The 25,874-nt window shown below is 40.5% G+C and overlaps 3 protein-coding genes across 4 annotated transcripts; all 3 read left to right on the top strand.

Moving 5' to 3' along the window:
- The first annotated feature begins 121 nt into the window (after positions 1 to 121).
- LOC127778993 (uncharacterized) lies at positions 122 to 9,651 on the top strand. The gene is made up of 20 exons (XM_052305645.1): positions 122 to 468; positions 2,714 to 2,770; positions 3,063 to 3,090; positions 3,199 to 3,321; positions 3,464 to 3,575; positions 4,758 to 4,795; positions 4,915 to 4,968; positions 5,323 to 5,391; positions 5,464 to 5,580; positions 5,690 to 5,758; positions 6,337 to 6,416; positions 6,538 to 6,669; positions 6,755 to 7,028; positions 7,099 to 7,191; positions 7,781 to 7,945; positions 8,030 to 8,154; positions 8,253 to 8,379; positions 8,878 to 9,002; positions 9,123 to 9,284; positions 9,368 to 9,651. Exons 1-20 carry the CDS (start codon positions 374 to 376, stop codon positions 9,405 to 9,407), a joined length of 2,085 nt encoding a protein of 694 aa, XP_052161605.1. The 5' UTR covers positions 122 to 373; the 3' UTR covers positions 9,408 to 9,651.
- A 672-nt stretch (positions 9,652 to 10,323) lies between these two features.
- Positions 10,324 to 15,484, top strand: LOC127778992 (protein TPX2). Of its 2 annotated transcripts, none has more exons than XM_052305644.1 (23): positions 10,324 to 10,672; positions 10,787 to 10,872; positions 10,976 to 11,034; positions 11,139 to 11,175; positions 11,272 to 11,333; positions 11,420 to 11,505; positions 11,593 to 11,809; positions 11,891 to 11,999; positions 12,095 to 12,214; positions 12,348 to 12,443; positions 12,685 to 12,861; positions 12,950 to 13,012; positions 13,098 to 13,178; positions 13,294 to 13,373; positions 13,462 to 13,540; positions 13,628 to 13,756; positions 13,837 to 13,923; positions 14,011 to 14,130; positions 14,220 to 14,386; positions 14,475 to 14,583; positions 14,670 to 14,729; positions 14,829 to 14,923; positions 15,015 to 15,484. In XM_052305644.1, the coding sequence occupies exons 1-23, from the start codon at positions 10,501 to 10,503 to the stop codon at positions 15,097 to 15,099; spliced, it is 2,376 nt and encodes a 791-aa protein (XP_052161604.1). In that variant the 5' UTR covers positions 10,324 to 10,500; the 3' UTR covers positions 15,100 to 15,484. The 2 variants fall into 2 exon arrangements, with proteins under 2 accessions (XP_052161604.1, XP_052161603.1); XM_052305643.1 differs by having other exon boundaries at positions 11,590 to 11,809.
- Positions 15,485 to 20,594: 5,110 nt separating this feature from the next.
- LOC127779922 (probable protein phosphatase 2C 62) lies at positions 20,595 to 25,035 on the top strand. The gene is made up of 5 exons (XM_052306855.1): positions 20,595 to 20,981; positions 21,930 to 22,181; positions 22,893 to 23,178; positions 23,617 to 23,771; positions 24,687 to 25,035. The coding sequence occupies exons 1-5, from the start codon at positions 20,943 to 20,945 to the stop codon at positions 24,825 to 24,827; spliced, it is 873 nt and encodes a 290-aa protein (XP_052162815.1). The 5' UTR covers positions 20,595 to 20,942; the 3' UTR covers positions 24,828 to 25,035.
- The last annotated feature ends 839 nt before the right edge of the window (positions 25,036 to 25,874 follow it).

Below are 25,874 nucleotides of genomic sequence, written 5' to 3'. Positions count from 1 at the left end.
GCCTCCCTCCCTGCCCCCGATCCCCGTGGCCCACCCCCTTCCAGTCTTCCAGATCTCCCACGCGGCCCCCACCACCTGCACCCGCTCCCCCCCCCCCCCCCCCCCCCCCTCCTCCGTCCAGCCGCCCAGATGAACAAACAACAGCAAACCAAGCGCGACGCGAGACGGAAATGGGGCGGAGAGAGTAGCGCGTAACCCGCGAGCTCCACGCCACCACCACCCTCCCCGAATCCAATCCAAGCCCTAGCGCCAACCGCCGCCGACGAGGACGCCGAATCCCTCGATCTCCTCCTCCTCCTCCGCCTTCCGCCCCCCCAAAACCCTAGCCCCGGCGGGAGGAGGCGGCGACGGCGGCGGGGGTGCAGATCTTAGGATGTCGGACTCCGCGTCCATGGCCGCCGCCATCGAGGCGCGGTTCAGCGGCCGCGACCTCATCGGCCGCGGCTCCTTCGGCGACGTCTACAAAGGGTTGGTTCGCGGATTTACCTTCCTCTCCCTCTCTCTCTCGTGTTTCACGCTCGCGGATTTCGGGACGATGATGTGTGTTGGGGGGAGGAGGTGGGGAGGGGCGATGGTGGCGTCTTGTTTCGCTCTCGGGGCGAGCGGCATTGGGCGTTTCGAGCCTTGGGGTGCTTCGAGACGGTGTAGCATTCTGCATTTCTCCGCATTTCATTGGGGGGGGGGGGGAATTTGGGTGTCGCGGCTAGTTAGGTGCCATTGGTTGTTCGATCAGGATCTGCGAGGAAAGGTATGCGGTTCGAGTGTGTGGCAGGGAAACAAAAGAAATGCTAGTTTAGTGCCTAAATGAGATAAATCTGTTTTAATTTCTCCGTGTTAGCTGAGTGGCAGGGTTCGTGCCATGAGTTCTATACCTTGATTTTGTGGTTTATATCTGGTGCAAAAAGATGTCCGCGTAGGGAATATGCTACGGTAGTTCCTTCCACTTGACCGGAACTTGTTTTTTTTTTCCAGCCTCGTGGAAAGTTTGTATTTTCTGGTGGTAAAACTGGTCAGAATCTTATTAGTAACGAGGAACTAGACTAGATAGCTTAGGTATACTAATCTGTATCATGACTATGTGTTATTATGATCCGGCTGTATAATCATCCGTTTATATGTACACGGAAAGGAAAGTATCACATACATGTAACTGGGTATGGTTTTTTGCTATACAAACGTTAAAACGGCCGGCTGGACCGATTAATTGGTCAATTAATGGTTAATTATCTGATTGAGCTGCTCAATCTTGTGTTAATACCAACAAATCTTCTCTAGTTTGCATGTGCCCATAGCTTGCAGTTGGCCCAATTAAGTTCATGCTTGCAGATACGTTGTTTCCATGTCTAGTTTGCACTTTGTTTCAGGTATATGGTGCTGCTTTTGAGTTTCCACTTTGTATGCTAGTATGCGATGATAGCATGATGTGTAGCAGACACTTGTTTATGAATTTTGCAGTTGAGAAGGTTGCAAAGCTAATGTATGATCCACATGTCTACCTACTGAAATCATCATTAGTTACATATTAAAGATGATATTTCCTTATTTGATTTGTCACCGTACAAATGTATAGTTCAACACAATGTTTTTAAATATCTCCAAAAATGAACAACTGGGCACATATATATTTTTATTTGTACTAGATAAATACCTGTGCTTTGCTATAAATAAAATAAAATAAACTATAATTTTCCCTAAAATAAATATATATTTTCTATGAAATGTGCTACCCAACTTTTTGCTGAGGGAATACTGACGTTAATTTGATTTTATATGTGACTATCCGTTTAGATTTGATTTTTCTAATATTAAGAAGTCCAAGGGGTATTCAAGGGGGTAATTTGCAAAATTTACAATCGGAGTAGATGGGGTGGCATATTCACTGCCACCACCACTCCTCTTCTTTTAAAGGAGTATAGATGAATGTTAAATTTCGGTATAATTCCGAATAATTATCTGTATTATGACTAATTGCTTAGTGGTACCTTGCCCGTTCGACACCAGTATTCCGACTTATACAACACTGATTATTATTGTTTGAGACACAGATCTCCATGATACTTATGCCAAATATCATATGGATTATCCTGAAAAATTTGTTATTCGCATGATGCTTGGGCTAAGATAGGTATGTGGCCAAGTTTATATGCTATTTAATTTAAGTACATAAATCTGGTATGGGACGAACTAAAAAAAAAATCTCTTTCCTGAGTTGTAAGCATCTCAAAGTAAGAAACTTGTGTTGGTACCACAGTGCACACATAGAGGGTTACATCTGAGATGCACTTAAATCTTTATCTCTTCCACATATCAGTTGATACCGGGATCAATTCCATGCCTTGCTGATGTAATTTGTTTGTGCAATTTAGCGTGGAAAGTTTCAATCACACAATATACTTGGAACTTTAGTTTTCTCGTTTTTATAGTAAGTACTAGCTTATAGGATGTTTGATTTACTGACATATTTTTATAGTCGTTACATAGGATTTGTTGAGTACATTTCTTTCTGCACTCCCAATTGTTGTGTTCGAATCCAACGATCAGGAGTGAATGTGATGATGATGCTCTAACTCATGCCTCATTTTGTGCATGGCTTTTTTAAAGATTAAAGATTTACCTTATATTTTCTCCATGACCTTTCTTCTAATCTAACCTCTTTTTCTGTGACAGTAAAGTTCAGTTCTTACTTTATGTTTTCTTGTCATTTATTCTATAGGTTTGACAAGGAACTGCATAAGGAAGTTGCAATAAAAGTTATCGATTTAGAAGAAGCGTGAGTCTCTTCACTGAAGTTCCCTCTGACTCCTTATTTACCATATTATATCAGGTTTTATGGCATATAAGCCAACATGTTTCTTGCCATTTGCAATCATGATATCCTTTTTTTATTGGCTTATTGCAAGAAGAAAAGGTGTATTGTGTACTGGTGCTAATATATTTCTTGTACCAGTAACAAAGTGGTGTATTCTGTTTGCTCTTTTAGATTTGCCTGGTTCTTTTGATATAGTTTTCTACACTACCAGAATTTTATATTAGTTACTTATATGTCCTTTAATTCTATGCAGTGAGGATGACATTGAAGACATCCAAAAGGTTGTTCTTTCGCCTTATACGCTGTATCAATTACAGGATATGATGAGATCAAATTGAATGTGGATAATTTATTTCCTAATTCCTAATAGGATTAATTTCATGTTGCAGGAGATATCTGTTTTGTCACAATGCCGTTGTCCATATATAACTGACTATTATGGCTCATATCTTCATCAAACGAAACTGTGGATAGTAATGGAATATATGGCTGGTGGTTCTGTCGCTGACCTAGTATGTGTTTATTTTTTATATTTTATTTGACACGGCAAAATCTTATATTATCTACATACAAGTTAATAAATCATTTCAGTTTCAAGAATCATTCAATTGGTTCAAAATTTGAAGTTGGTATGATTTCTGTTTTCATCTGTAGCTCCAAACTGGCCCTCCTCTAGATGAATTGTCTATTGCATGCATTCTGAGGGACTTGTTACATGCAGTTGAATATCTTCATTCAGAAGGAAAGATTCACCGTGACATTAAAGGTCTTGATTATTTCTCTCCCTTTCCCTTTTTATTGCTGGATTTATATTGAATATGAGCATTTAATAAAGCATTTGGGTCATCAAACTGGAAAAATTGGGGCCATGTAACATGTCCTGAAGAACTCTACAGTCGATACCTCCCTTTGTACAGCATTTGTTATCATACTGGTATATTCTGACTGCAGTACCTCAACCCCTGGTTGGTTGTGCTGTGTTCCTAATAACTACGGGCCAGATAACCCTCATATCTACTGTCCTGTCCACCAAGTACAATATCCACAAAACCATTATAAAGGAGGCTTTCTGGACAGGGCTAACACTCCTTTCTTTGAGAACTAATGCGTTAATACCAATTGCACATTTATCTTTATTGTCAGAACTCAAAAGATGTTGATAAAGGTCAATTATATCATGTTACTAGTATTATACTATTATTCTTGATTTATCCCATCTTTAAGTTGGATGGTTTAGTAGGATGTGGTTCAAGAGGCGACACCTCTTTCTCACCCCATCCACTATTGTTACGTTGCATACTTACACCTATTATTTTCTATCAAGATAAATCGTCACTCACTGTTTTTTTATTAAAGTGAAGTTTCTTTTTCACTAACTTGGGAATCCTCAGATACACAGAACAATTAGATATTTGCTGTTGTTTAATTAAAATCTGGCAGATTAAGATGTAAGGGCTGGTGAAAACCTTCATTCGCCATTGCATTAGTATTGGCGCTAGATGAATTGAAAAGTTTAGTGTTGCTGGTGGATATGGAGGGAGAACAAAACCCCAGCAAACCTTGCATAATCTTAAACATAAGATTGAGTGCTGGAAAGTCTGCAATGCCTTTCCACACTTCCACAGGTACAATGATGTGGAAGATCACTGTCAAATAGGGTCAAATAGGTCTACCATTAGAGTCTGTATGAAAAGATAATGGAGAGTTAGCAGGCAGTTGTATGGGTTGCACATTTAAATTGTTCTTCACTACATACCAATACATTTGATGCTAGTATTTTCATAGCATTTGATTGAACATAAACGAATGACCCCACTATTGTGTGACTACTGATTAGTCCTGATATATTGATGATCTTTGACTCATTTATTTTCTTTCCTATTTTACTAATGTGAACCTGTGAAGTATACCACACATTCTAATATACACATTCTGTGATATTTTGCAGCGGCAAATATCCTCCTGACTGAAAGTGGAGATGTGAAGGTATAACCTTTCTACGATTTCTCAATGATTTTATGTTCCATTGTCAGGATGGTCCTGAGTTCTGTTATTAATTCTTAGCTTACAATATCTATGCAAACGTTTATATTTTTATTCCATAGGTTGCAGACTTTGGTGTTTCTGCGCAGCTGACTAAAACAATGTCAAGGAGAAAGGTGCGATCTTAACCATGATTCTTCAATGTCAAGTTACTCGATATTGCTGTATATGTGCACCAGGAACCTAGTGACTCATCTACAATCATATTTTGGCTATATGCATACGTTACTTGTACTCAAATGGAAAACTTTTGGAGGGTGATAAATCTAATCAAGCATATCACAAGATTATTATTTATGCTTTAGCGCAATTCAAAATTTGAATTATACAGCCATAAGCACTTATCAGTATTAATTAAGATGGAAGCTCCCTGTTCTGCTAGTATCATTCGGTAGTGTTTTTAGCTCAAGGACAAACCTTTGCTTTTGGAAGGTAATATTGCTAATGGCTTTTAATTTTGAATTGTGTAGACATTTGTTGGAACTCCCTTTTGGATGGCACCTGAGGTTATTCAAAACTCTGACGGGTACAATGAAAAGGTAGCTGTGCGTTTTTCTTTAAACAGTTTGCCGCTTACTGAACTTTTTACCCAAGTCTGTGTCCTGATGCAGGCAGATATCTGGTCGTTAGGTATAACTGCTATTGAAATGGCAAAAGGTGAACCCCCTTTGGCAGATATCCATCCCATGAGAGTTCTTTTCATGATACCTCGTGAAAATCCTCCTCAGGTCACTTGGTTAATCTTCAATCCCTGTTCTTTAATGCTTAATTGCAATATACGCAAAGCATTTGCTTTGATCCACTAGAATATAGTATATTAATTTTTAAAACATGCAGCTTGATGAGCATTTCTCTAAACCGATGAAGGAGTTTGTGTCACTATGTTTAAAGAAGAATCCAGCAGAGGTAATATTCTTCTTTCATGCTTCTACCTGTTCCATTAATCACGTCATTTGCTCTTGTTTCCCAAAGATATTCATGAAAACAAGAATGTTGATGCCAACTGTTACCTGATTTGCCTTACCGTTGCTGCCTTTGCTCCACTGCATTGCATCTTCTGCCCATAAGTCAAGTCGTGCTCCCTGACTGACTTTAGGACTAGTCGTAGGACTTGATTACAGTGAAACATACACAGTATCGATGTTTTCCTTTTGATACTAAATTAAATTTGGACTTCCACCTGTCATAGTTGAGATCATGATTTGTGACTAGAAGGGGAACAGAAAGAAAATCTTATGATATGTTGTACAGAATGAGTATCAGGGACAGTACAACAGCTTTCTGGATATTTAACATGCTATTGTGGACAAAACATCATATGCCCGTTTTTCCAACAAATTTGGTATATTGTAATGTTTGGGGGAAATTTTAATGCTTTATGCTTTTTTTATCAATCTCATTTGATAATTATTGATGTCTAACCTGCAAAAAATTGTGTTTTAAGTCCTTGCCCTTAACGCCTTCCCTTTATAACTTTCTCACAGAGGCTAAGTGCCAAGGATCTTCTTAAGCACCGCTTTGTAAGAAATGCTAGAAAATCTCCAAAGCTTCTGGATAGAATAAGGTATGTGGTATAGTACTTCTGTTCATAACAGAGAGAAGAGTTAAAAGCAGTCTTTTGCTGATAATTGAGACATCTCAACACCTATCTGATTCCCTTGTTCCTCAATTGCTGTTATTGGCAGAGAGCGACCGAAGTTTCCAGTAAAAAGCAGTGCGGATGCCACACAAAATGGTCGAACACATGTTGAAGAAGATGATGGTACTGGTACTATCAAGGTTGAGAGGGCTACAAGGGATGTAGTCTCTCCTTCAAGGTGAATTTAGAAAATAACTTGTAAGCGTTATCGTGTTTGTCTTCCTGTGCCTTATTATTATTATTTTTTTGGGATTCTATTTTAGTCAAGGAACTGTTAGGAAAGCTGCTGGCTGGAATCTTCCAGACAGATCAGAGGGCACAGGAACTGTTCGAGGTGGTTTAAAGCCATCACAAGTCACCTCCACCAAGGATAGTAGATCCGATGCTTCTCATAGTCCAAACACACCAAAACGTACAGCTGATCGAGAAAATCAATGGAGAACATCATGGACGGGGTCTGAAGAGTCGATCTCAACAAACCCGTCGCAGAGAGATGCACAAAGTGAATATGGAAGACTAGAGAATTCTACAGAAGATGTAAGACCTTTTTTAGATATGCTATTTGTCTAATTGTTAGTGTTGTTTCTAACTAATGGTTATCTTCCAGAATGACCAATCTATAAGTGGGTCTGGAACTGTTGTACTGCGCTCGCCAAGAGCATCTCAGGTGTACCCTGCAGCTACTAACCACAGTTCCAAGGTGTGTTTTAGATTCCTAATATGAATGTCATAGTTTTCCCCCAAAACAAGACAGATAAGTATGTCCTCCCAATCCGATTCCGAATATAGGTCATTTTAGCCTTCACAATTCTTTTCTAAATGTATGTTGTTTTGGTACTTTTAAGCACTTTTTCATCTTTTACTAGCCTAGAGGCCATGCGTTGCAACAGAAAACAAATTGAGTTTCTAGCTTATTAAATCAATTATAAGCACTTATTTAGTCCAAGTAATACTATTATTTTTCTTATTGAACAAGTAGGATTTTGAAACATAGGGGAAGCTAATAGTGAAATGGGGGAGGACTTGTTGTAGTGCTCAGATGTTAGTGGTAGGGGTGGTGTGGGAATGGACACCACAACTACTAACATTTTCAGTTATATAGATTCTTTATTTACAGATGCTAAATAAATGGTACTCACAAATAAATGACTAGTCTTTTCAATGTAATGTAAATGAAGGGCAATAATGTCATCTGTGCTGTTTCCTTCATTCTTGGCATAAGTCTAAAACTACTTAATATTGGAATCAGAGGGAGTAAGCAACAACGTCTGATACATCTTATTTATTAGCCTCCCAGTAGATTCTCCTCGTATGAAGACACGTCTATCAGTGGGACAGTCGTTCGGAATCAAATTGAAGAACCAGAAACTCCACGATCTTCAAGGTCGAGACTGGGAATCCAAGAAAAGTCACCAAATGCTTCACTGGAGGACAGTGCAACTAACCTTGCAGAGGTGATGCACATGAATGTTGTTGGCAAATTTCTCAATTGTGGTTAATGGTTGATACTTATTCATATATTTGGGTAATTAATGCAGGCAAAGGCTGCTCTCCAGGCTGCGTTTAAAAAGGGTAATGCTCGTGAAAGACATGTTATCAGCAAACATGAAAAGGAATCACATGAACCCAGAATTTCGGCAGTAAACAGTCATGATGCCCCAAGGTATTGCTAGTTTGGTTTTAGTTTTGTTTTGTACTCGGGAAACTTTTCTGTCCATTACTTGTAACGCTTCTTAACAGATTCTTTTTTTTTTATCCTAGTGAGAATGCTGACATGGAAAAAGGTCGCAAACCACGCCAGATACATGATGGACAATCAGCTCCTCAAGCTTCTGGTTCTGTATCTTCACCTGCACTCTCGTCATTGATAATTCCTTCTCTAAAAGAGGTACAGTATATTTAACTCATTCCCTTTTCAATCTACTGTGTTTGCTATTAGTTGCTACATTGACACTACTCATTATACATTTGTTTCTTGAAAATTCTTTATAAGCCCAAAAACACATTTATTTACGCTCTTAACATTTTTTTATAAGAATTAGGCTGAATTTGAAGGACATTTGTGCTTAGCTACTCAGCTGCATGTAAAACGAGATAAACCATTAGCACATGATTAATTGAGCATTAATTATTTCAAACTTGAAAAATGGATTAATATGATTTTTTTAAAGAAAAACTTCTATATACTTCATTTAGCAATTTGAGAAGCATGCGCACAGTGAACGGGGGAAAGTTTCAGCCAACATTCTGAAACGAATGAAGCCTTAACCTTAATATTGGATAATCCAATCTCGAATGAGTTGTGTCATCACCACATTTTATCAGTTTGATCTTTGTACAACTCGAGACATGCCAAACTCTTCACTGTATTGATGACATGCTGCAGGCTACTGGTGACAAGTTTAACGGACCAGTTGTTCATACATTCCTTGATTCCTTGATGCATCTCGAAAAAGAGCTACCTGGATCTTGTGAGGTGCTGATTGGCAGAATGCTCCATCGGCTAGGGAGGTCTGAGTTTCACTTGTGTTCTCTCTTATGCGCTCCTCTGCTTACCTTACCCCTGTGCTCTCCTCTGCTTACCTTACCTCTGTGCTCAGCTTGTAGCTCATGATACCTCCTTGTTTGCAGCTCGAAGGAGTCCTCGCTGCAAAGTCTTCAAGAGACGGCGACATCAGTTTTCGCAAAAAAATCTGAACCTCCCTCTGAACCTCCAAGTAACAAGAAAATGGCTAATACACCTTCCTTGGCTGCCCCTACCGTAAGCCCTTTGGCGAGGTTCCTTCTTACAAGGTTTGTTTAGAGAAATTGTTTCCCTTTACTTTTCATATTATTGCTTTCCCACAACAAAGAGTGAGTTGATGCCATTGGTGCAGGTGGCAAAACCAAGTTTCCCAAGATCTTAACTCCGTCTGAAGACAATACAAAAAAAAAAAAAACCCGTCATGATTCAATGTATAATTAATTTTGAGTGTACATAACGCTATGGTTAGAAATCTCTTTGTTGCTAGCTGTTCTCAGCAGCTTGTGCTGCTACCGGTTTCATTTGTTTGTGTTCGCGGTGAATAACACATTTTCTACCCATTTTATAATGTAACTTTGCACCCACTGTACCTGTATATCACCTGAGGAACATTAATAACACATCAATTTTTTTCCATTTTCTGATGCCCGAGAATTTATGAATTAATCTGGCCTCCTATATCTGTTCGGCCCTGTTTAATAGGCAACAGGCTGGCAAGAACCGGAATATTTGTGTCACGCTTTGAAAACTATTATTCCTCCAAAAAGAAATTATTTAAACTTTTTCCAATTTAACTTGTTACTCCCTCCTAAAATATAAGGCATGTAAGATTTTTATTCTCCAATGTAAAACTTTTATCATATAGAAGAGATAGAAAGATGAATCTAATGTATTTTTGTACAATTAAGTAGATATATGGCACATTCGTTGTCTTTGAATGTCACATTTATGTTAGGCCGCACTTATATTAGGACGAAGAGGAGATAATTTATTTAAACAGACCAAACTTAAGATTCTTCTTCTCAGCTATAAGAATAATATTTGATTTGATTGAGAATGTTTTTACCGAAATGAGAATGTGAGCTGACTCCAGTTTGAGATAATGTAGAACATGACAGGTAGGAGTAGTAATTAGTAAGACTCGCCTCTCCCCCACAGTGGCACTAATCTCCCTAGGCCTAGCATGTCAGTCACACCCCACAAAAATAGCCGTTGCGACCCCGCGCCGGCTCCGAGCCGCCGACCCGTTCACACACAAGCGCCGCACACCTCCCTTTGTTAAACAGTTTAAAACTCTCCCGACCGTTAGAGCCACCTCCCCCTCTATCCCCCCAACGTTCGTCTCCTCTTCCCCCGATCCAAGCACCACCACCTTCTTCTCCTCCTCTTCCGCTCGACGCCACCACCACGCACTTGAGAGAGAGAGAGAGAGAGAGAGAGGGAGAGAGAAACCCTAAGCCTCGCCCGCTATCCAGCCAAGCACCGATGGCGCCGGACGCGAACCCGGAGGCGGCGGCGCCGCCGCCGCAGTTACAGGTGGACGAGGGCTACGAGTTCTGCGCGCCCAAGTTCTTCGACTTCGTCTGCGACGAGACGGAGGAGGAAATCCGCGCCGCCGAGCGCTGGTTCGAGGCCTCCGCCAGCCACGCCCCTTCCCGTACGCTCCCCAATCCCCACCCCGCCGCCTCGATCATCCCCCCCCCCCCCCCCTCTCCCGTGTTTTGCTTTTTTTTGCGCTGATTAGGGCTCTTCTTCTTTTACCTGCTTGCAGCGTTCGCTCCGAGGATCAAGGAGTCGAGGGCGGAGGTCAAGATCGAGAGCCTCTGCGACTTCACCGACGCGGAGCCGATTCCGAAGGTACGAAGCAGAAAGCTGCGGGAATAACCCCACAATTTTGCCCTAATTTCTGTAAATCTCCCCCCTTCTTATTGTCCGTTGGCCTCTGCGTTCGTCATGATAGGAGGTAGCAGTGGAGGAGGCAGCAGGAAGCGCCGCCAATCCCTCGCAGAATTCTGATGGGTAAGAGTTGGAGAACTAAAGAATTTGTTTATGATGATTCGTTGTGATCTGATGAAGTTAATCGATTTCTCGTGTGTTTTTCATCTTCACTTTTGGATGTTCAGGAATGTGCAACAGAATAAGGACGGCTCCATCAAACTTGTACGTGATTTCTTGATGTTTTCATGTTTTCTATGTTCTCAGTTTCAGTAAGTACTAGTGTTGGGTTTCTAGCAGCTCACATCCTGAATTCTTCAGGTCCATGAAGCAAATCCCAGTGAAAATTGTGTCACTGACGGCGATCATAAGCACCAAGAAAGGTGCATTTCAAGACCTCAATTTGTTGGTTCATTCCGTTTCTTGCTGGTTTTGGCATGTGAATGACTAATTTGGTTGTTTTGGGCAGTGATGCAATGTTGGAGTCGCCACCAGCAGAGGAGGATGAGAAGGAATCGCCAAAATCCTTCGAGTTTGTCCCTTCCAATGCAAAATGTAAGTTGCTAGTTATATATGAGCAATGGCAGTGGGGAAGAACTCTGATCCCTGGATTTTGATATCAATGTTGCATGGCTTTAGCAGCAGATGTTGCTTCTAGCACACCGAAGATTCAGAGGCCTCCACCCGTCAAAGCTGTCACTACGGTGCCTACCTGTCCCAAGCTGACAGTGAAGACAGAAGCCTTCACTCCGAAGGTGCAGGCAACGAACTCCTCCAGAGGTCTTGCACCCTTGACTGGCTCAAGGGCACATCCATCTGCTTTGAAGCAGTCGATGAGCGTCAAGAGGAGTGTGATCAAGTAAGAGTCATGCTCACTCATAAAAAAAATATTAATCTGGAGATTATTTTCTTACTAATGTCTGAATTGTTGGTTTTTCAGATGCCCTCGTGAGTTGCTGGCTGGGAAGGCCGCTACTGCTGCGAATGAAATCGCACAAGAAAATCAAGCTGTCAAGAGACAGAAGCTTGATGATGGGAGGACAAGACAGGTAATACTGGGATGAGATTAAAGATGGCACTTCAAATACATGTGTTTGCGTTGCGCGAGATTTCTGAGAAACATTGTGTTTGCCGTCGTGGTTAGATACTGAACGTGAAGACAAGGACCCTGCCTCACAAGGGGAGAGGAGGTGGTCTAGCAGGAAGCACCGAGATGAGCCTGTCGGCCATGAGGAAGCACCGTGACGATTCACACTCTCTCAAGGTAGCTCCCAAGTTGCTCTTCTGACTCTTAAATGATAGACTTAATTGTAATGTTTCTTGTGAGAATGCAAGTATAATGTGATTTTGTTATTGTGAGCTTGGCACTTAGCAACTTTTGTTTCTGCCATGTGCAGGAAGTGACTCACTATATATCGGCAGCAGAGATGGTAAAGAAGTTCGAGTCTGGGACTAGAGAGTTGGCCATCCCTCACAACAGATCGCTTTCTCATGTTAGCACTCATGTTCCCTTTATTATTAATTTTAAATTGTGTGCATTTCTCCAATTTTATTAATATACATGTCTTCTCAGTCTTGTTGTGGGTATTTGGTTCCATACAAAGACCGATGTCCTTTTTGTGATACTGATATCTGCATATCAAATATTGCACAGTTATTACATCTGAACCGTTGACGACGAAATCATTATTAGTACTAAGAATTTTGACATATTGCAATTTGTGCACAATGCAGGAGGATGCAGCAACCGCATTACAAAGAAGAACAAAGCTGATGCTAACAAGGCCAAAGGAACCTGAGTTCCAGACCTCCCACAGGGTCCGTGCTGTCAGAGTGAAAAGCTCTGCTGAGCTAGAGGAGGAGATGCTAGCCAAAATTCCGAAGTTCAGAGCACGGCCGTTTAACAAAAAAGTGAGAAATTTGTTTGCTTTGGTTTTGATTATACTAACTGCTCAATCCAGGATCTGAAGACTAACTATTTGTTTGCTTCTCCTTTCAGATTGCGGAGGCCCCTTCATTTCCTCCTCTTCCAAGGAAAGCTCCACAGCTTCCTGAATTTAATGTACGTCTTGTTTGGCTGATTCAGAAATTTATGAGCTCCACAGCTTTGTTTGGCTGATTCAGTTATTCCTTTCCAACACCTACAGGAGTTTCATCTTAAAACGATGGAGAGAGCTACACGACATGCAGACACCTGTTCCGAAGCTTCTTCCGTGGGGACTATCAGGGTAAGCTCCCTTCACTTAACCTGGTTGCTAATATCAGTATGTAAATTCTTCTTCTTATTAGTCTCCTAAAAATTAAAATTCTTGGCATTACTGAAAGTTTAATCAAATCTTGCAGAGTCAGAGCAGTAAGCCACTGACCTTGACAGCGCCAAAACCACCCCAACTTGAGACAGCATTACGAGCTAGACCACCAAGGTTTCCCTTTGCCACTTGCATCATTCAGAAAACAAGCCATTTTATGTTATTGATTATTTTCGATTACTCTAACATCATCTTTCTGCAGGGTGAAAAGTTCTCAGGAATTGGAACTAGAAGAATTAGAAAAGGCTCCCAAGTTCAAGGCAAAGCCACTGAACAAAAAGGTCTCCTTATCTTCTTGAAGCTTGTACATTTGATACATTGATTGCATTGTGCTTCAAAACATCCAGTCTGAACATCATTTCTTGCAGATTCTCGAGAGCAAGGGTGATATTGGTGTGTTTCCACATCTAAAGGCTCAACCAACAGCCCCCAAGGAATTCCATTTCTCTACCGATGATCGCTTGGGTCCTCCTGCAGTTGTGGATCTATTTGATAAGGTGAGGGTTCTAAGTCATGCTAGTAAGCTCATTATTTTTTTTCCAGAAACCTTTCTTCTAAGTCCTTTTCTATTTTGTAGCTCTCTCTTTGCTCAGAATCTTCATATCATAGCAAGAAAGATGTGCCCAGATTGACAATACCAAACCCCTTCAATTTACATACAGATGTAAGCAGTATGAAAGTTATTTGTTTTCCCAACACATTGCATTTACCTATCTGTTGCAGGCAAATAACTTTGTTATCCATGTTACAGGAAAGAGGGCATGAGAAAGAGAGGCAGCTAGCTGCACAACTGCTGCAAAAGCAATTACAGGAAGAGAAAGCCAGGATTCCGAAGGCTAATCCTTATCCCTACACAACTGACTATCCAGTGGTACGTGCAAAGTAACATACCGAATATTACATGTCCTGGTTGCTGACCATCTCATATTCTGCTAGCCTTAACATTTTCTCTCTCTTCAGATACCACCGAAGCCTGAACCAAAACCATGCACGAGGCCAGAAGGCTTTCAGTTAGAGAGTTTGGTGAGGCATGAGATGGAGCAACAGAGGATAATGGAAGAAAGAGAGAGGATGGAGAGGGAAGAGGCCCAGAGGAGAGTAGTGAAGGCACACCCCATAATGAAAGAGTAAGCCTTCACATTACGGTTTCTCTTGTCCCAACAGTTCCTGGTTTCCCTTATAAGATGCATATTAATACTGTTAATTTTGTTGCAGGGATCCCATTCCTCTTCCAGAGAAAGAGAGGAAGCCTCTCACTGAAGTTCAACCACTTAAGTTACATGTTGATGAAAGGGCGGTCCAAAGATCAGAATTTGACAATATGGTCAGCAAAGCAAGCTTGTTCTATTATCTGGTTTGGAGGAGCCTGCCAAATTGGCTGAATTTACTGAGCAATTCGTTGTCGTGCAGGTGAAGGAAAAGGAAATAACTTACAAGAGATTGCGAGAGGAAAATGAATTCGCACAAAAGGTTATTATTTTCTTATGCCTTCTTCTCAAAATCCCTACATTGTTGGATGCATTTTCATCTGTTCTGGCAACTAACTTGCTGTGATCTTTTCATGTGAAGATTGAGGAAGAGAAAGCGTTGAAGCAGCTCAGGAGGACCTTGGTGCCACAAGCACGGCCTCTCCCGAAGTTTGACAGACCATTTCGTCCCCAGAGGTAAGAGCAGAAACGGCCAAGATTTTTGCCTACAATGTCATCGACCTTTCCGTTTCATCTCACAAACGTGAACTCGTTGTTTCGCACACAGATCAACCAAGCAGGTGACGAGGCCGAAGTCCCCACAGCTTCAGGTCGACCAAAGAGGGGCAAGAAGGCACGCCTTCATCAGATGATCCAACTCTCCGGCTCATCTTGTTGTCGTCTATCGGTTACCCACTGGCTGCTGCTGTTTTCTCTTCTGTTCTTGACGTCAAGATCATCCCCAATTCTCGCAGCGATTCTTTCTGACCAATACATAAATAGGCCGATCCAATCCTGTTATATAGTCAGTCAACACAGCTGACGGCGTGTGTATGCTCCTTTAGGGTTCTGCTGATGCTTGACTGCATTATTGTAAATTCAGTTTGTGTGCTGTGTGTGTGTGCTGTTCGATGAACGACAATAGGATGACACCCTGTCAGTGTCCTCCTCGTCTGTTTCGACGAATGCAAGTTGTATTCATTATTTGTTTATCATCTCTGAACTATCCTGGAGTTCTGTCGATGTTGAATAATCTAATTCATATCTCGGCACTTGAAAAACTCTCGTGAGAAACATATGTACCAAGAAAAACTGATTCATGTCAACAACCTAGCATTCTACTCTATCCGTTTCGAAATGTTTAACGCCGTTGACTTTTTTAGCACATGTTTGACCGTTCGTCTTATTCAAAAAATTTAAGTAATTATTAATTCTTTTCCTATCATTTGATTCATTGTTAAATATATTTTTATGTAGGCATATAATTTTACATATTTCACAAAAGTTTTTGAATAAGACGAACGGTCATACATGTGCTTAAAAGTCAACGGTGTCAAACATTTCGAAACGGAGGGAGTATCAACGTTTTACTCATTTGGACATATGGAAGTTGTACTCATTTTGTTTATCATTTCAGATTTCTATCAACGTTGAACAATATGTAAGGAGTTAAGGACGGCGGCTGGAAGCAGAAATCTGGGCATTTGAAAAACTCTCCCGAGAAAATATGTGGACCAAATAAATCTGACGAATCCTGTGAAAACCTGTCCACCAAATTCACATCCTTCTCATCATGAATCATGTAAAAATGACCGGTCAAAAACTTAGATGCATGATCACACATGCCCGTATTTCATCTAAATTTTCTCCCAGAATACGGTTCGCGATTCTGTTCGTTGATAGTACGTCAATCACATTGTCACATGCTTTCCCCCAACTACTGCTGACGGGCGACGAGCCGACGACTCTTGACTTGCGCAAAACCAATGGGGGATTTCGTTTACGAAATCAATCCACTCAGCAGCGTAGACTCGTTCCAAAGATACTACGATTTGGATAGGCCGGTGGTCTGGATCTGGACACAAATCCCATCCGTGTAATTCTAGTATTTCTCTCCATTTCCAAGATTGATCGATGCATGTGTAGCAGAAAATAATGATACTATAATCCCTAGCATTTGACATGTTCTTTGGATTGAAAATATAGGTGAATCCGCTCATGCGCTTGAGCTTTCTATGCGAAAAGTTCGCTTTGTTTTTGTCAAACTTTTCTTTCGAAAAGCCACATGCTTTCGGACAAAATATATCCCTTTACGTTTTGTGCCTTTTTGTCCTCTTACTATCAGACGGAGGTGATAGCACTTCGTCCAAACCGCGTTTGGTTCAACGTTAAGCCTTAAGGCAGTCCGGGTAATTAACCTTAATGTTTCTTTTGTTTTAACATGGTACCTTAATATTTCTTTTGCAGGGATGATTAAACTTAAATTTAGTTGGGTTAATTATAGCTTGGGAAGCACCGTTGATTCATGTGAACTTGGTTCAATTTTTCTTAAACAACACATATAGGTATAGTGCGACATTTCGTATGGATAGAACAATAAAAAAAACAAGAATATAGCCTTGGGAGGCTATAGCCTGGAAAAAAAAAGCAACCACATCACACGTTTACAATCAGACCCCACTACTAATGAACTACTAATGAGATAGTAACACGACATCTCGAAGGAAAAGGATTTTCCAAACGACGACTTCAAGAACGATATGACACTGAGATGCCAGCACCGTCCATCCTAGGGTTCAAGACATTTCACCTAGAGGAATCCATCAAGGGGCAAAAGAGATCACTCAATAACACCCTAAGGGGAAAAGTGGCGCCCGCAAGCGTCGCCCTTGCTAGCTCAAAGAGGCTAGGCTTTCGTTTGTAATCTTCCTACTTCCTCGTGTCAAGATCTTCTGCTGGTCATAGAGAACACCACCAACCACACTCCTTCGACGCACAGCCACCGCGCCAGCATCTTGCTGCCAGCTGGCCATCGAGTAGAAGCTCGACATCCGACACATTCCAAATCCATCCACACGGTTAGGTTGGAGGGCGAGAGAGAAGAATGGATCTCCTCTCTGCACTAATCTGCCAACGAGGCCTTCTTATGGTGGCGTCGCCACAAGTGGCCTTCTTATGGTAGGCCTGCAACGCACACCTCACAAGGCCACCGTTGTCACTGCCACAGCTAGACTGCTAGCGTCACCTCAGGCCGCCCATCCGCATCACTGCCACCTTGTCCTCGCCATGCACCGTACCAGCTCAGTCTGCCGCTGGCCGGCCTGTGCCTCGCTGCTCTCAACCTCGTCACCATGCCGGCCTCCTGCCACCGCCGGACACACCAAGCTTGCGTCGCATCGGCCTTTGCTGGCCGCAACTTGCTTTTGTCGCCAACCACGTCACGTTAGCCTCCTACTCCAAATGTCGTCATCTGCCCGCTGTAGTCGGCTGCGTCAACCTCCTTCTCATCCGCTGTCGTAGCTTCCAGCACCGGCCTCTTACTTCCGCCAACGCAGGCGTCCCGCAGCCGTCGACGCTGTCGGCCTGTAGCCGTCGGCCTTCTACTGAGGCCAACGCCGCCCATGCCGAAGTTCACCGACAACTTCTTGAGCTTTGCGTCGCTTGCCCCGCGCTGTAGATGGAGTGTCGTCGGGTTTTGGCCCCGCCGCCGCCATCCTTGCTTGTCGCCCGGTTTTCCAGGCGGTGAGCTCCGGTGGCGGCGAGGCATCGAGGAGGGTGGGAGGGACGGCGGCGGGTGGCTAGGATTTCGCTTCGAGCCGCCTGTGCGTGGGTGACACGGATATCTTTCTTCCTTTTCGGTTCAAATTCTGATCCCCACAATTAAGAACACATGGGACCATGAGTTCACTTTGTGTAGAAGTTTCAATGGGGTTCACGAATTTATCCATGGCCCCCTCCATCCATCTAATGCGTTAAAAAAACACACATTTACGGATATATGTAATTGTTATATACATGTGTGTTGATGTGCTTGTGTGCATTTCCCATTAATATAAAGTAGCTCGACCAGAATCTCGTGTGTGGCAACTAACCTTAGCTATCATGGTTGTCGTCGGCTTCTATTTAAGATGTAAATTGCCCATCATTTCATTAACTTATGGACGTTTTGCATGCCTAGCCACCTTTTAACAAGAATAAAAATGGGTTCTATGGGAAAAGTAGGCGTAGTGGTGACCGGTGAAGCTGTCACCCATGAGTGCAAGACTTAATACTATCTGCGCTTTCAATAGTAATTTAACGAGGGCAAATATTTGCTACTGACACTACTTAGAAAAAAATGTTTTTTCAGCGGTCAAAACATGTTTTCACAGGCGGCAAAACCTTCCGCCTATATCCAAACGACGGTAAAAATCCCCAATTTTTATAGGTGGACCAAAGCACCGCCTGTAAAAATCAGGCGGCAGTTTGAATCTTCCCAGACGCTGTAGGTGCTACAGTAGTCCCGCTTGTAAAAATACCCTCAGCGCCAAAAAAAATTTTCCCGCCAACCCCACCCCTCCCTAGGGGCTTCAAATCACAAACCACAAATTCTCACAAATCTCATCCAAGAAACAAAATCCAATCACAAACATTGTAAAGTTGCAACACAAAATCATTGGATTCAAATCTACAGCAAGTTAACATCAATGAACATGTAAACTTAAAAAAAAAACACGTCGTCGTCGCCGGCGAACTCCTTCGTTGTATGGGGTGGCTGCCGCCGCCTCCCTCCCCCCTCCGGCTGGATCTGGGAGGGGAGGGTTGGGGCAGCGAGCTAGCGACGCAGCCGGCGCTAGTCATCGTCATTGCGCAGTAGGGCCGTCGTCGTCCTGCGGTAGTACTCGTGTGTATAGTAGTGGGATAGAAAAAAACAGGTTCTGAGGAAATGCTTTGTGCACGTGTTTTTCTCTTTAAAATCCATAATATAATAGTACTAAATAGTTAATACATATAGAAGTTTCTGATACATGAGAACTAGGGGCGAGAACTAGTTCTTATATGAGAAATCATCCAAGAAAGTAATTTTAAGAGGGCTTAAAAAAGAAAATAATGAAACAACCCATGATCAATTATAAATTAAGTTCTACAACTCAAATTCGAAAAGACCGGTAAGGCAACGAGCAAACAATGAAAAAGTTCGACGGTTCATATTTTTTTTTACTATAGATTTGTATCATTAGATTTATCATCGAACTGCTTTAATAACATACGGTCATAAATATTCGACACTTTAGTCAAACTTTTGAAATTTCAAAATAAGTTTTTACAAAATCTAATAAATTTATGAATAATATTTTAGGTAAATTTAAGTGCACTTTTTTACTTTCTAAAATTAAGTGTTTCAAATGGTTGAGATTTAAAAATTTGCCCAATAATCAAATATAATGACTAGAGAGCGGAGAGAAAGTATAAAGATCTGAAATAAGAAAATAGACAATAGTAGCTATAGATATATATGTCTAGATTCATTAACATCAATATGAATGTGGGAAATGCTAGAATGACTTATATTGTGAAACGGATGAAGTAATTCAATTACTCTAGATTTATTTAGTTATTCTCATGAAACCTCAAATTTCAGATGGAAAAGAATTATGATATTATGGTAATATTTTTGAGGTAATTTAAGTGCACCTCTTTTAATTTTGAAAATTAAGCGTTTCAGATGGTTGAGATTTAAAAAATTATCCAAATCTTACATGAACATCAAGTATAATGACCAGAGAGCGGGGAAGAGAGCATAAAAACTCGAAATAAGAAAATAGACTGATTGTTTGTTTGTAGTTAATGCACTAAAGCCATACCAAGAGAACCGATCCCAATGGTACCACATTATCGCCGATGTGCAAAGTACAAAGGAGTTGCTAGCAGAGGTGAAATATCGTCATGTCGAAAGAGGTTGCAATATGGTACTCATAAGTTAGTGCAGCTGACTAGTAGAACGAAGCATTGTGCACTATGGTGGGAGCATATTCCCACCTGCATTCAAGGCCTTGTTCTCAACGATTGTAATAACTTTATTCTCATCAGTAAAGCTTTCTCTTTCTGAAAAAAAAGAAATAAGAAAATAGGCAATACTAGCTATTAAAACATAATTCAATTACTCTGGATTTTAGTTATTCTCGTGAAACTTCAAATTTTCAGATGGAAAATTTCACAGGGTCATCTGTCAGTTCTGTCGCATCTCTGTCCACAGTTGATATATGAAAAGAAAAATCCATCCTGAATAGAAAAAGAAAAACAGAAAAAAAAACTTTTGTTTTTCCTTTTTCTCACTTGTCCCTACTTGACCAGTCCTTGTCCCTATCTCCCCTTTCTCAGGTCAACCGATTCTATCCAAGATCCAGTCCCCCTTTCTCCTTCCTTCCTTCCTTCCTCGAGCCTCATTGTTCCCCCCCAATCTTCTTCCCAAAAGCAGCTCCATCCAAACCCAATCAAGCCCCACTCCCCACCAACCCCCTTCCCTCAATTATAAGCCTACAACTACTGCTGATTGCTTCAGACTGATCCAAGAAAGGGAAGTTTGGTTGTGGTGCAGAGAGGTGCAGAAGGGGGAGGGAGGGCTCTGAATTTTCAAGAAAGGGACCATCTTTCTGCTGCTGCTGCTGTCCGGGTTGGTGCTTGTTGAATTTGAGGCTAAAGAAGTCGGAATTGGAGGTTTTGTAAGAGGGAAACAATGGCTGGCAAGGAAATCTACCACAAGATGAAGGACAAGGTACTGAGTAATGGAGGACTGGAGGATGGGGATTCTTGTTTGTTCTTCCTTTGGCCTCCATTTCCCTTTCATGTTTATTGTTTTTTTTTTCTTTTTTTTGCTATTCCTGTGCTATTTTTGGGGTAATATTTAGGTGCACCGTTGTGTCGAATCTTTTCCTTTTCATATTAGCTTGAGGGGATCTTGAAATGGCGAAGGCTAGAAGTCTGAACATGTCTTAAAAATCTTGGAATGATGCTAGGCTATGGTGTCTATTTATTTATTTTGGGCCAAATCTGTTGCTTAATTACGACAATCCAATGGTTTGTGGTTCTATAAACATAATGAGTCCCGATGCCATGAAACTCCGTGTTGACGTTAGATTCTTGGAGTTATCATGTTTCTCGTTCCAACTAGCAGAAGCAGGAAACATGTATCAGTGGAGAAAATAACTACTGAGGAAACAAAACATAACTCGTCTAGACCAGTAGAGAGACAAGCATTTCAATATGTTGGTTATGGGAATCTGGTCCATTTCACCATAAAACTTCAAGAACACGATCTCCGGCTTTTGCCGGTTAAGCATGAATTTTATTTTATGCTTAGATTTTTTTGGATATTCTTTTTTATGAAAGCTTTTGGAACTCAAGAACTCGTTTGATTGACGTTGTTCCTTGGGAGTTTTAGAGTTTGCAGCCTGGAAACTAGAAGTTATCTTGAAATGTTATACTCTACTCAATGTAGAATACACACATCACTAAATCCAGACTAAATTCATTTTGGTAGACTACCTTATGCACCTTCTTTGTGTTTATTCTTGCTGTGATGCAACCAATGTCAAAAAAGCGAAAACTGTTTTTTTGCTCCATTGTGCTGGATGTTTTCCGCAAGCTTATATATTTGCTTTGCTTAGTGTTGTACTATTAGCAACTTAACATGCTTGACGAACGATTATGTTTTGTTTAACAGGTGAAAGATGCTTTTAGTTCGTCAGGACCAGAAACAGGGAAAGGAAAAACAAAATTGTCAGGCAAGCGTGTCAAGCATGGTTACCATCTTGTGAAGGGAAAATCAAATCATCCGATGGAGGACTATCTAGTGGCAGAGTACAGGCAAGAAGGAGAGCATGATCTGGGGCTGTTTGCAATATTTGATGGGCATTTGGGCCACACTGTTCCAGACTTCCTGCGCTCACATCTCTTTGATAATATCTTAAAGCAGGTAATATTTCAAATTCAATGTCCTGTTAATAGGCTTAGCCTCAATACTTGCTGCATTGCCTACATGCTCAGATAGTAAGATTGTTTTGTCATCATGCGTCAATTGTTCCAATATTGTATTTTTACTAGCTACATGTCCTTTGATTTACTATGGATAAAAATGAACCATCCAAGTTCTAATGCTGTTCACAATAAATAGTTGTGTCATTCATTTTTTTTGTCGTTTTAAGGAGCATCTGACAGTGTCTGTACTTACAGTAAAAATAACCCATTCGCTATGTACTTTTATGTGTTAAATTCTGAGTTTAGAAGGTTTAAAAAAATGGAATTAGAATATATGGAATGAAGATTGCATAATATTAAAGAAATGTAGGAAGCATTTTGAGAAAAGAAAAACAAGGCGGAGTTAGTGGGGTGGCGATTTACCACCAGCATCATACTCTTTTTCTTTTAGGTATTATACTTATCCTCAAGAACACAGAAAGAGCAAGTCAATCTATAATGCATATGGTAAACTATAAACAGGGTAAGAAGAGTTGTACTTCTGTTACGCTTACAAGTGTTATCTGTGCTTGTTCTACAATCTACTTGCAAGAACCATGCTAGGAATAACTATGGAGTGACCTAAATATATAGATAATGTCTATGCAATTGAAGATAGTCAACTGAATTCACAACTGTGCTGATTATTTATTGACTCCTTCAACCTCAGCCAGAATTCTTGAGCAACCCACAAGCTGCAATTCGAAATGCATATCAACTTACGGATGCAAAAATATTGGAAAGCGCAGCTGAGTTGGGCAGAGGAGGCTCCACTGCTGTTACTGCCATATTAATAAGCAGTGAAAATTCTGTGAACCTAGTAGTTGCAAATGTTGGAGATTCACGAGCAGTTATTAGCAAGAGTGGTGTAGCAAAACAGCTTTCGGTTGATCATGAACCAAACAAGGAGCGGCATTCAATCGAGAAAAAAGGTGGCTTTGTTTCAAACTTACCAGGTAAATGACCATTTCTTGTCAACTCTTTTTCCTTTTTTTTTTTTTTTTTTGGGGGGGGGGGGGGTTTAGTCATTGTAATTAACAGTTTAAAGTTATAGATGTTTTTTACTGAGGTTTTTTTGTTTGCTAATCTAGTGTATCTAATGTTTAGTTCCACACCGCTTTCTTATTTGGATTTATGTCCTTGTATGACTATATACTAGCCATGTGGCCCTCAATACTGCCCATCTATTTGAGCCCGTTTCATTGGTTGACATTGCATCAGATCCTAGGTCCAGGATACACCCTAACACTAAGCATACCTATGCCAATATTGCATTAGTAATTACCAGCAGTGGCGTACACAGACCCTACTCTTAACTGCTTCTATGCTGTTACTGTCACAGCATATGAGATGCAATCTATCGAGCTTCAATTCCAAAAATTTTTTACTTGCAGGAGATGTACCGCGTGTTGATGGTCAGCTTGCGGTTGCAAGGGCATTTGGAGACCGGAGCCTAAAGAAGCACCTCAGCTCAGAGCCAGATGTGGTGGAGGAACCTATAGACGAGAATACTGATTTTCTAATTCTTGCAAGTGATGGATTATGGAAGGTGATGCCTATAAAGCTCATACCAACCATCCATGATAGATTACACCTAAATTTATTGTTTTGCATTCTATATGCATACCTAACCTAAGCTCAACAAACTGGAGACCATGTCCTACCTTATTTAATTCTATATACACACCAAATCTCAGAATATGCATACATGCATGCACTACATTATTTAATTTTGAACATGAGGTACTGGAGGTTGAGTTTTGTCTAACAGGTGAAAGTGCTTATTCCTACATTTCAGCTACTTCCTCCGTCCCAAAATATAAGCATTTTTAGATATCTACACGGTCTTCGAGATGCTACTTTGACCAACAATGTCTATAAAAGTAATATGTTTTAAATAAAAAGAGTTGCATATTATGATAGTTTGTTTAATGATAAATCTAGCAATATCAAATTTACATGATTGATCTTTTTCATTATTTTGCTATTAATAGTCAACATTTAAAAAGTTTGATTTGGCACTATTCTAAAAATGCTTATATTTTGGGATGAATGAAGTATGTAATTTGGCATGCATAAGCACATCCTGACTCATGAGTTGCGAACATTGATTTTTCTATTTTCTTAAGCTGCATCTATGACTATTGCATGATTATTTTTTTTTTGTTTTAGTTGAGTTCTTTACTCTTTTTATGCTAGTTTTCCCAACTCACCTCACTCGTTTTCCACGTGCATGAACGGTGTGTTTTTTTGTAAAAAATTTCTATACGAAAGTTGTTTTAAAAAATTATATTAATCCATTTTTCAAAAAAAAAGTTAATACATAATTAATTGTGCAATAGTACGTGCTTCGTTTTGCGTGCCGGGGAGGAGGGGTTCCCAGCCTTAATGAGCTGCTAAGTTGCATTAGCGACGTTCTTTTATCATATGCAACGATTATAATTTCAAGATCATACATATCCAGGTGATGTCCAACCAAGAGGCGGTGGATGAAATCAAGGACTTCAAGGATGCTCAGGCAGCTGCGAAGCATCTAACGGAGCAGGCCGTGAACCGGAAAAGCAAAGACGACATCTCCTGCATCGTTGTAAAATTCCTCTGCTAGCAGAAACAGAGTCTCATACAAGTGTACAATTGCTACCATCTGATGGTTTCAGTGTTGTTACTTTTGTTGAATATTCTGGTTAATCTTTTCTTGTTGGGAATAAAAGTCCGCAAATGGATCAAGTCTTGTCGAACATTGCCGATTGTTGAATGCCCCAATGGGACATGTTCATATATTATCCCTACAATTCCAGTGGATGGTTCATTAATTCCTTTTGCCCTATCACTTTTTCTTTATCAAAATTCTCTCAACGCGAAAAAAAAATAAATTGCTGAATTTTTTTATCTCAATTCTGAAACAAATGCATAACACAAACATGCAACAAAAATTGAATGGCCTGAAGAAAAAAAAAATGCTCGCATGGGGAACTAGCTAAGGATTACCAGCTGAGTCTAAATGTAAGCACAACGTTTGGCTTAAAACAGCAAACAAAAAATATTTTATGGATAGGACTTATATATGCTTTTAGCAATTTAAAAGTAAACGGTGAAAAATAAACTATAATAAAAAAACTAAAAAATTCAAATTTAGAGTGGCTTTAAAGGCTGAGTTCAGCAAGGGAGTTAGAATCCTTCCCCTTCAACATATAAAACGGAACTGTGAATTAGCGCATAATTAATTAATTATATGCTTAAAATTTTTCAAAATAAATTAATATGATTTTTCAAGCAACATTTCTATAGAAAACTTTTTCATAAAACACATGTTTAATAATTGAAAAAGTTAAATCAAGAGCGCTCTCGGTTTCCTCCTATCGCGCGACGCATGTTATAGCCGTCCATCCGTGTCTTCGTGCTGTTGGAGAGACACGATTGCTTCCATTGCAATGGCATCAAAGTGAGGAATCTGTATAGCGTCCAGTATTGCTACAAAGGACACCACCAATCATCAAAACTAAAGATTGGCTACACTAGCATTGTTATTTTAGTTTAGTTTGTACCATTATGCTCTACTCAAAATATACGATAAAACGAGTCTAATATTGAATATATCCAAACATTTTAAATAATTACTTCCTCCGTTTCATATTATAAGTCTCATAATATG

Source organism: Oryza glaberrima, chromosome 7 (assembly GCF_000147395.1).
Source record: "Oryza glaberrima chromosome 7, OglaRS2, whole genome shotgun sequence".
Classification (NCBI taxonomy): Eukaryota; Viridiplantae; Streptophyta; class Magnoliopsida; order Poales; family Poaceae; genus Oryza; species Oryza glaberrima.
The sequence above is the reverse complement of the archived record's forward strand: the minus strand, read 5'-3'. Positions and strand labels throughout refer to the sequence as shown.

Excerpts from the sequence above, each read along its gene's own strand:
- LOC127778993 (XM_052305645.1), top strand. The coding sequence starts at position 374 with ATGTCGGACTCCGCGTCCATGGCCGCCGCCATCGAGGCGCGGTTCAGC. Across the intron at positions 4,796-4,914 it reads CTGAAAGTGGAGATGTGAAG|GTTGCAGACTTTGGTGTTTC; the intron begins GTATAACCTTTC and ends TTTATTCCATAG. Across the intron at positions 9,285-9,367 it reads GCGAGGTTCCTTCTTACAAG|GTGGCAAAACCAAGTTTCCC; the intron begins GTTTGTTTAGAG and ends CCATTGGTGCAG.
- LOC127779922 (XM_052306855.1), top strand. The coding sequence starts at position 20,943 with ATGGCTGGCAAGGAAATCTACCACAAGATGAAGGACAAG. Across the intron at positions 20,982-21,929 it reads ACCACAAGATGAAGGACAAG|GTGAAAGATGCTTTTAGTTC; the intron begins GTACTGAGTAAT and ends TTTGTTTAACAG. Across the intron at positions 23,772-24,686 it reads CAAGTGATGGATTATGGAAG|GTGATGTCCAACCAAGAGGC; the intron begins GTGATGCCTATA and ends ATACATATCCAG.
- LOC127778992 (XM_052305643.1), top strand. The coding sequence starts at position 10,501 with ATGGCGCCGGACGCGAACCCGGAGGCGGCGGCGCCGCCGCCGCAGTTA. Across the intron at positions 10,873-10,975 it reads ACGCGGAGCCGATTCCGAAG|GAGGTAGCAGTGGAGGAGGC; the intron begins GTACGAAGCAGA and ends TCGTCATGATAG. Across the intron at positions 13,179-13,293 it reads CTTCCGTGGGGACTATCAGG|AGTCAGAGCAGTAAGCCACT; the intron begins GTAAGCTCCCTT and ends CAAATCTTGCAG.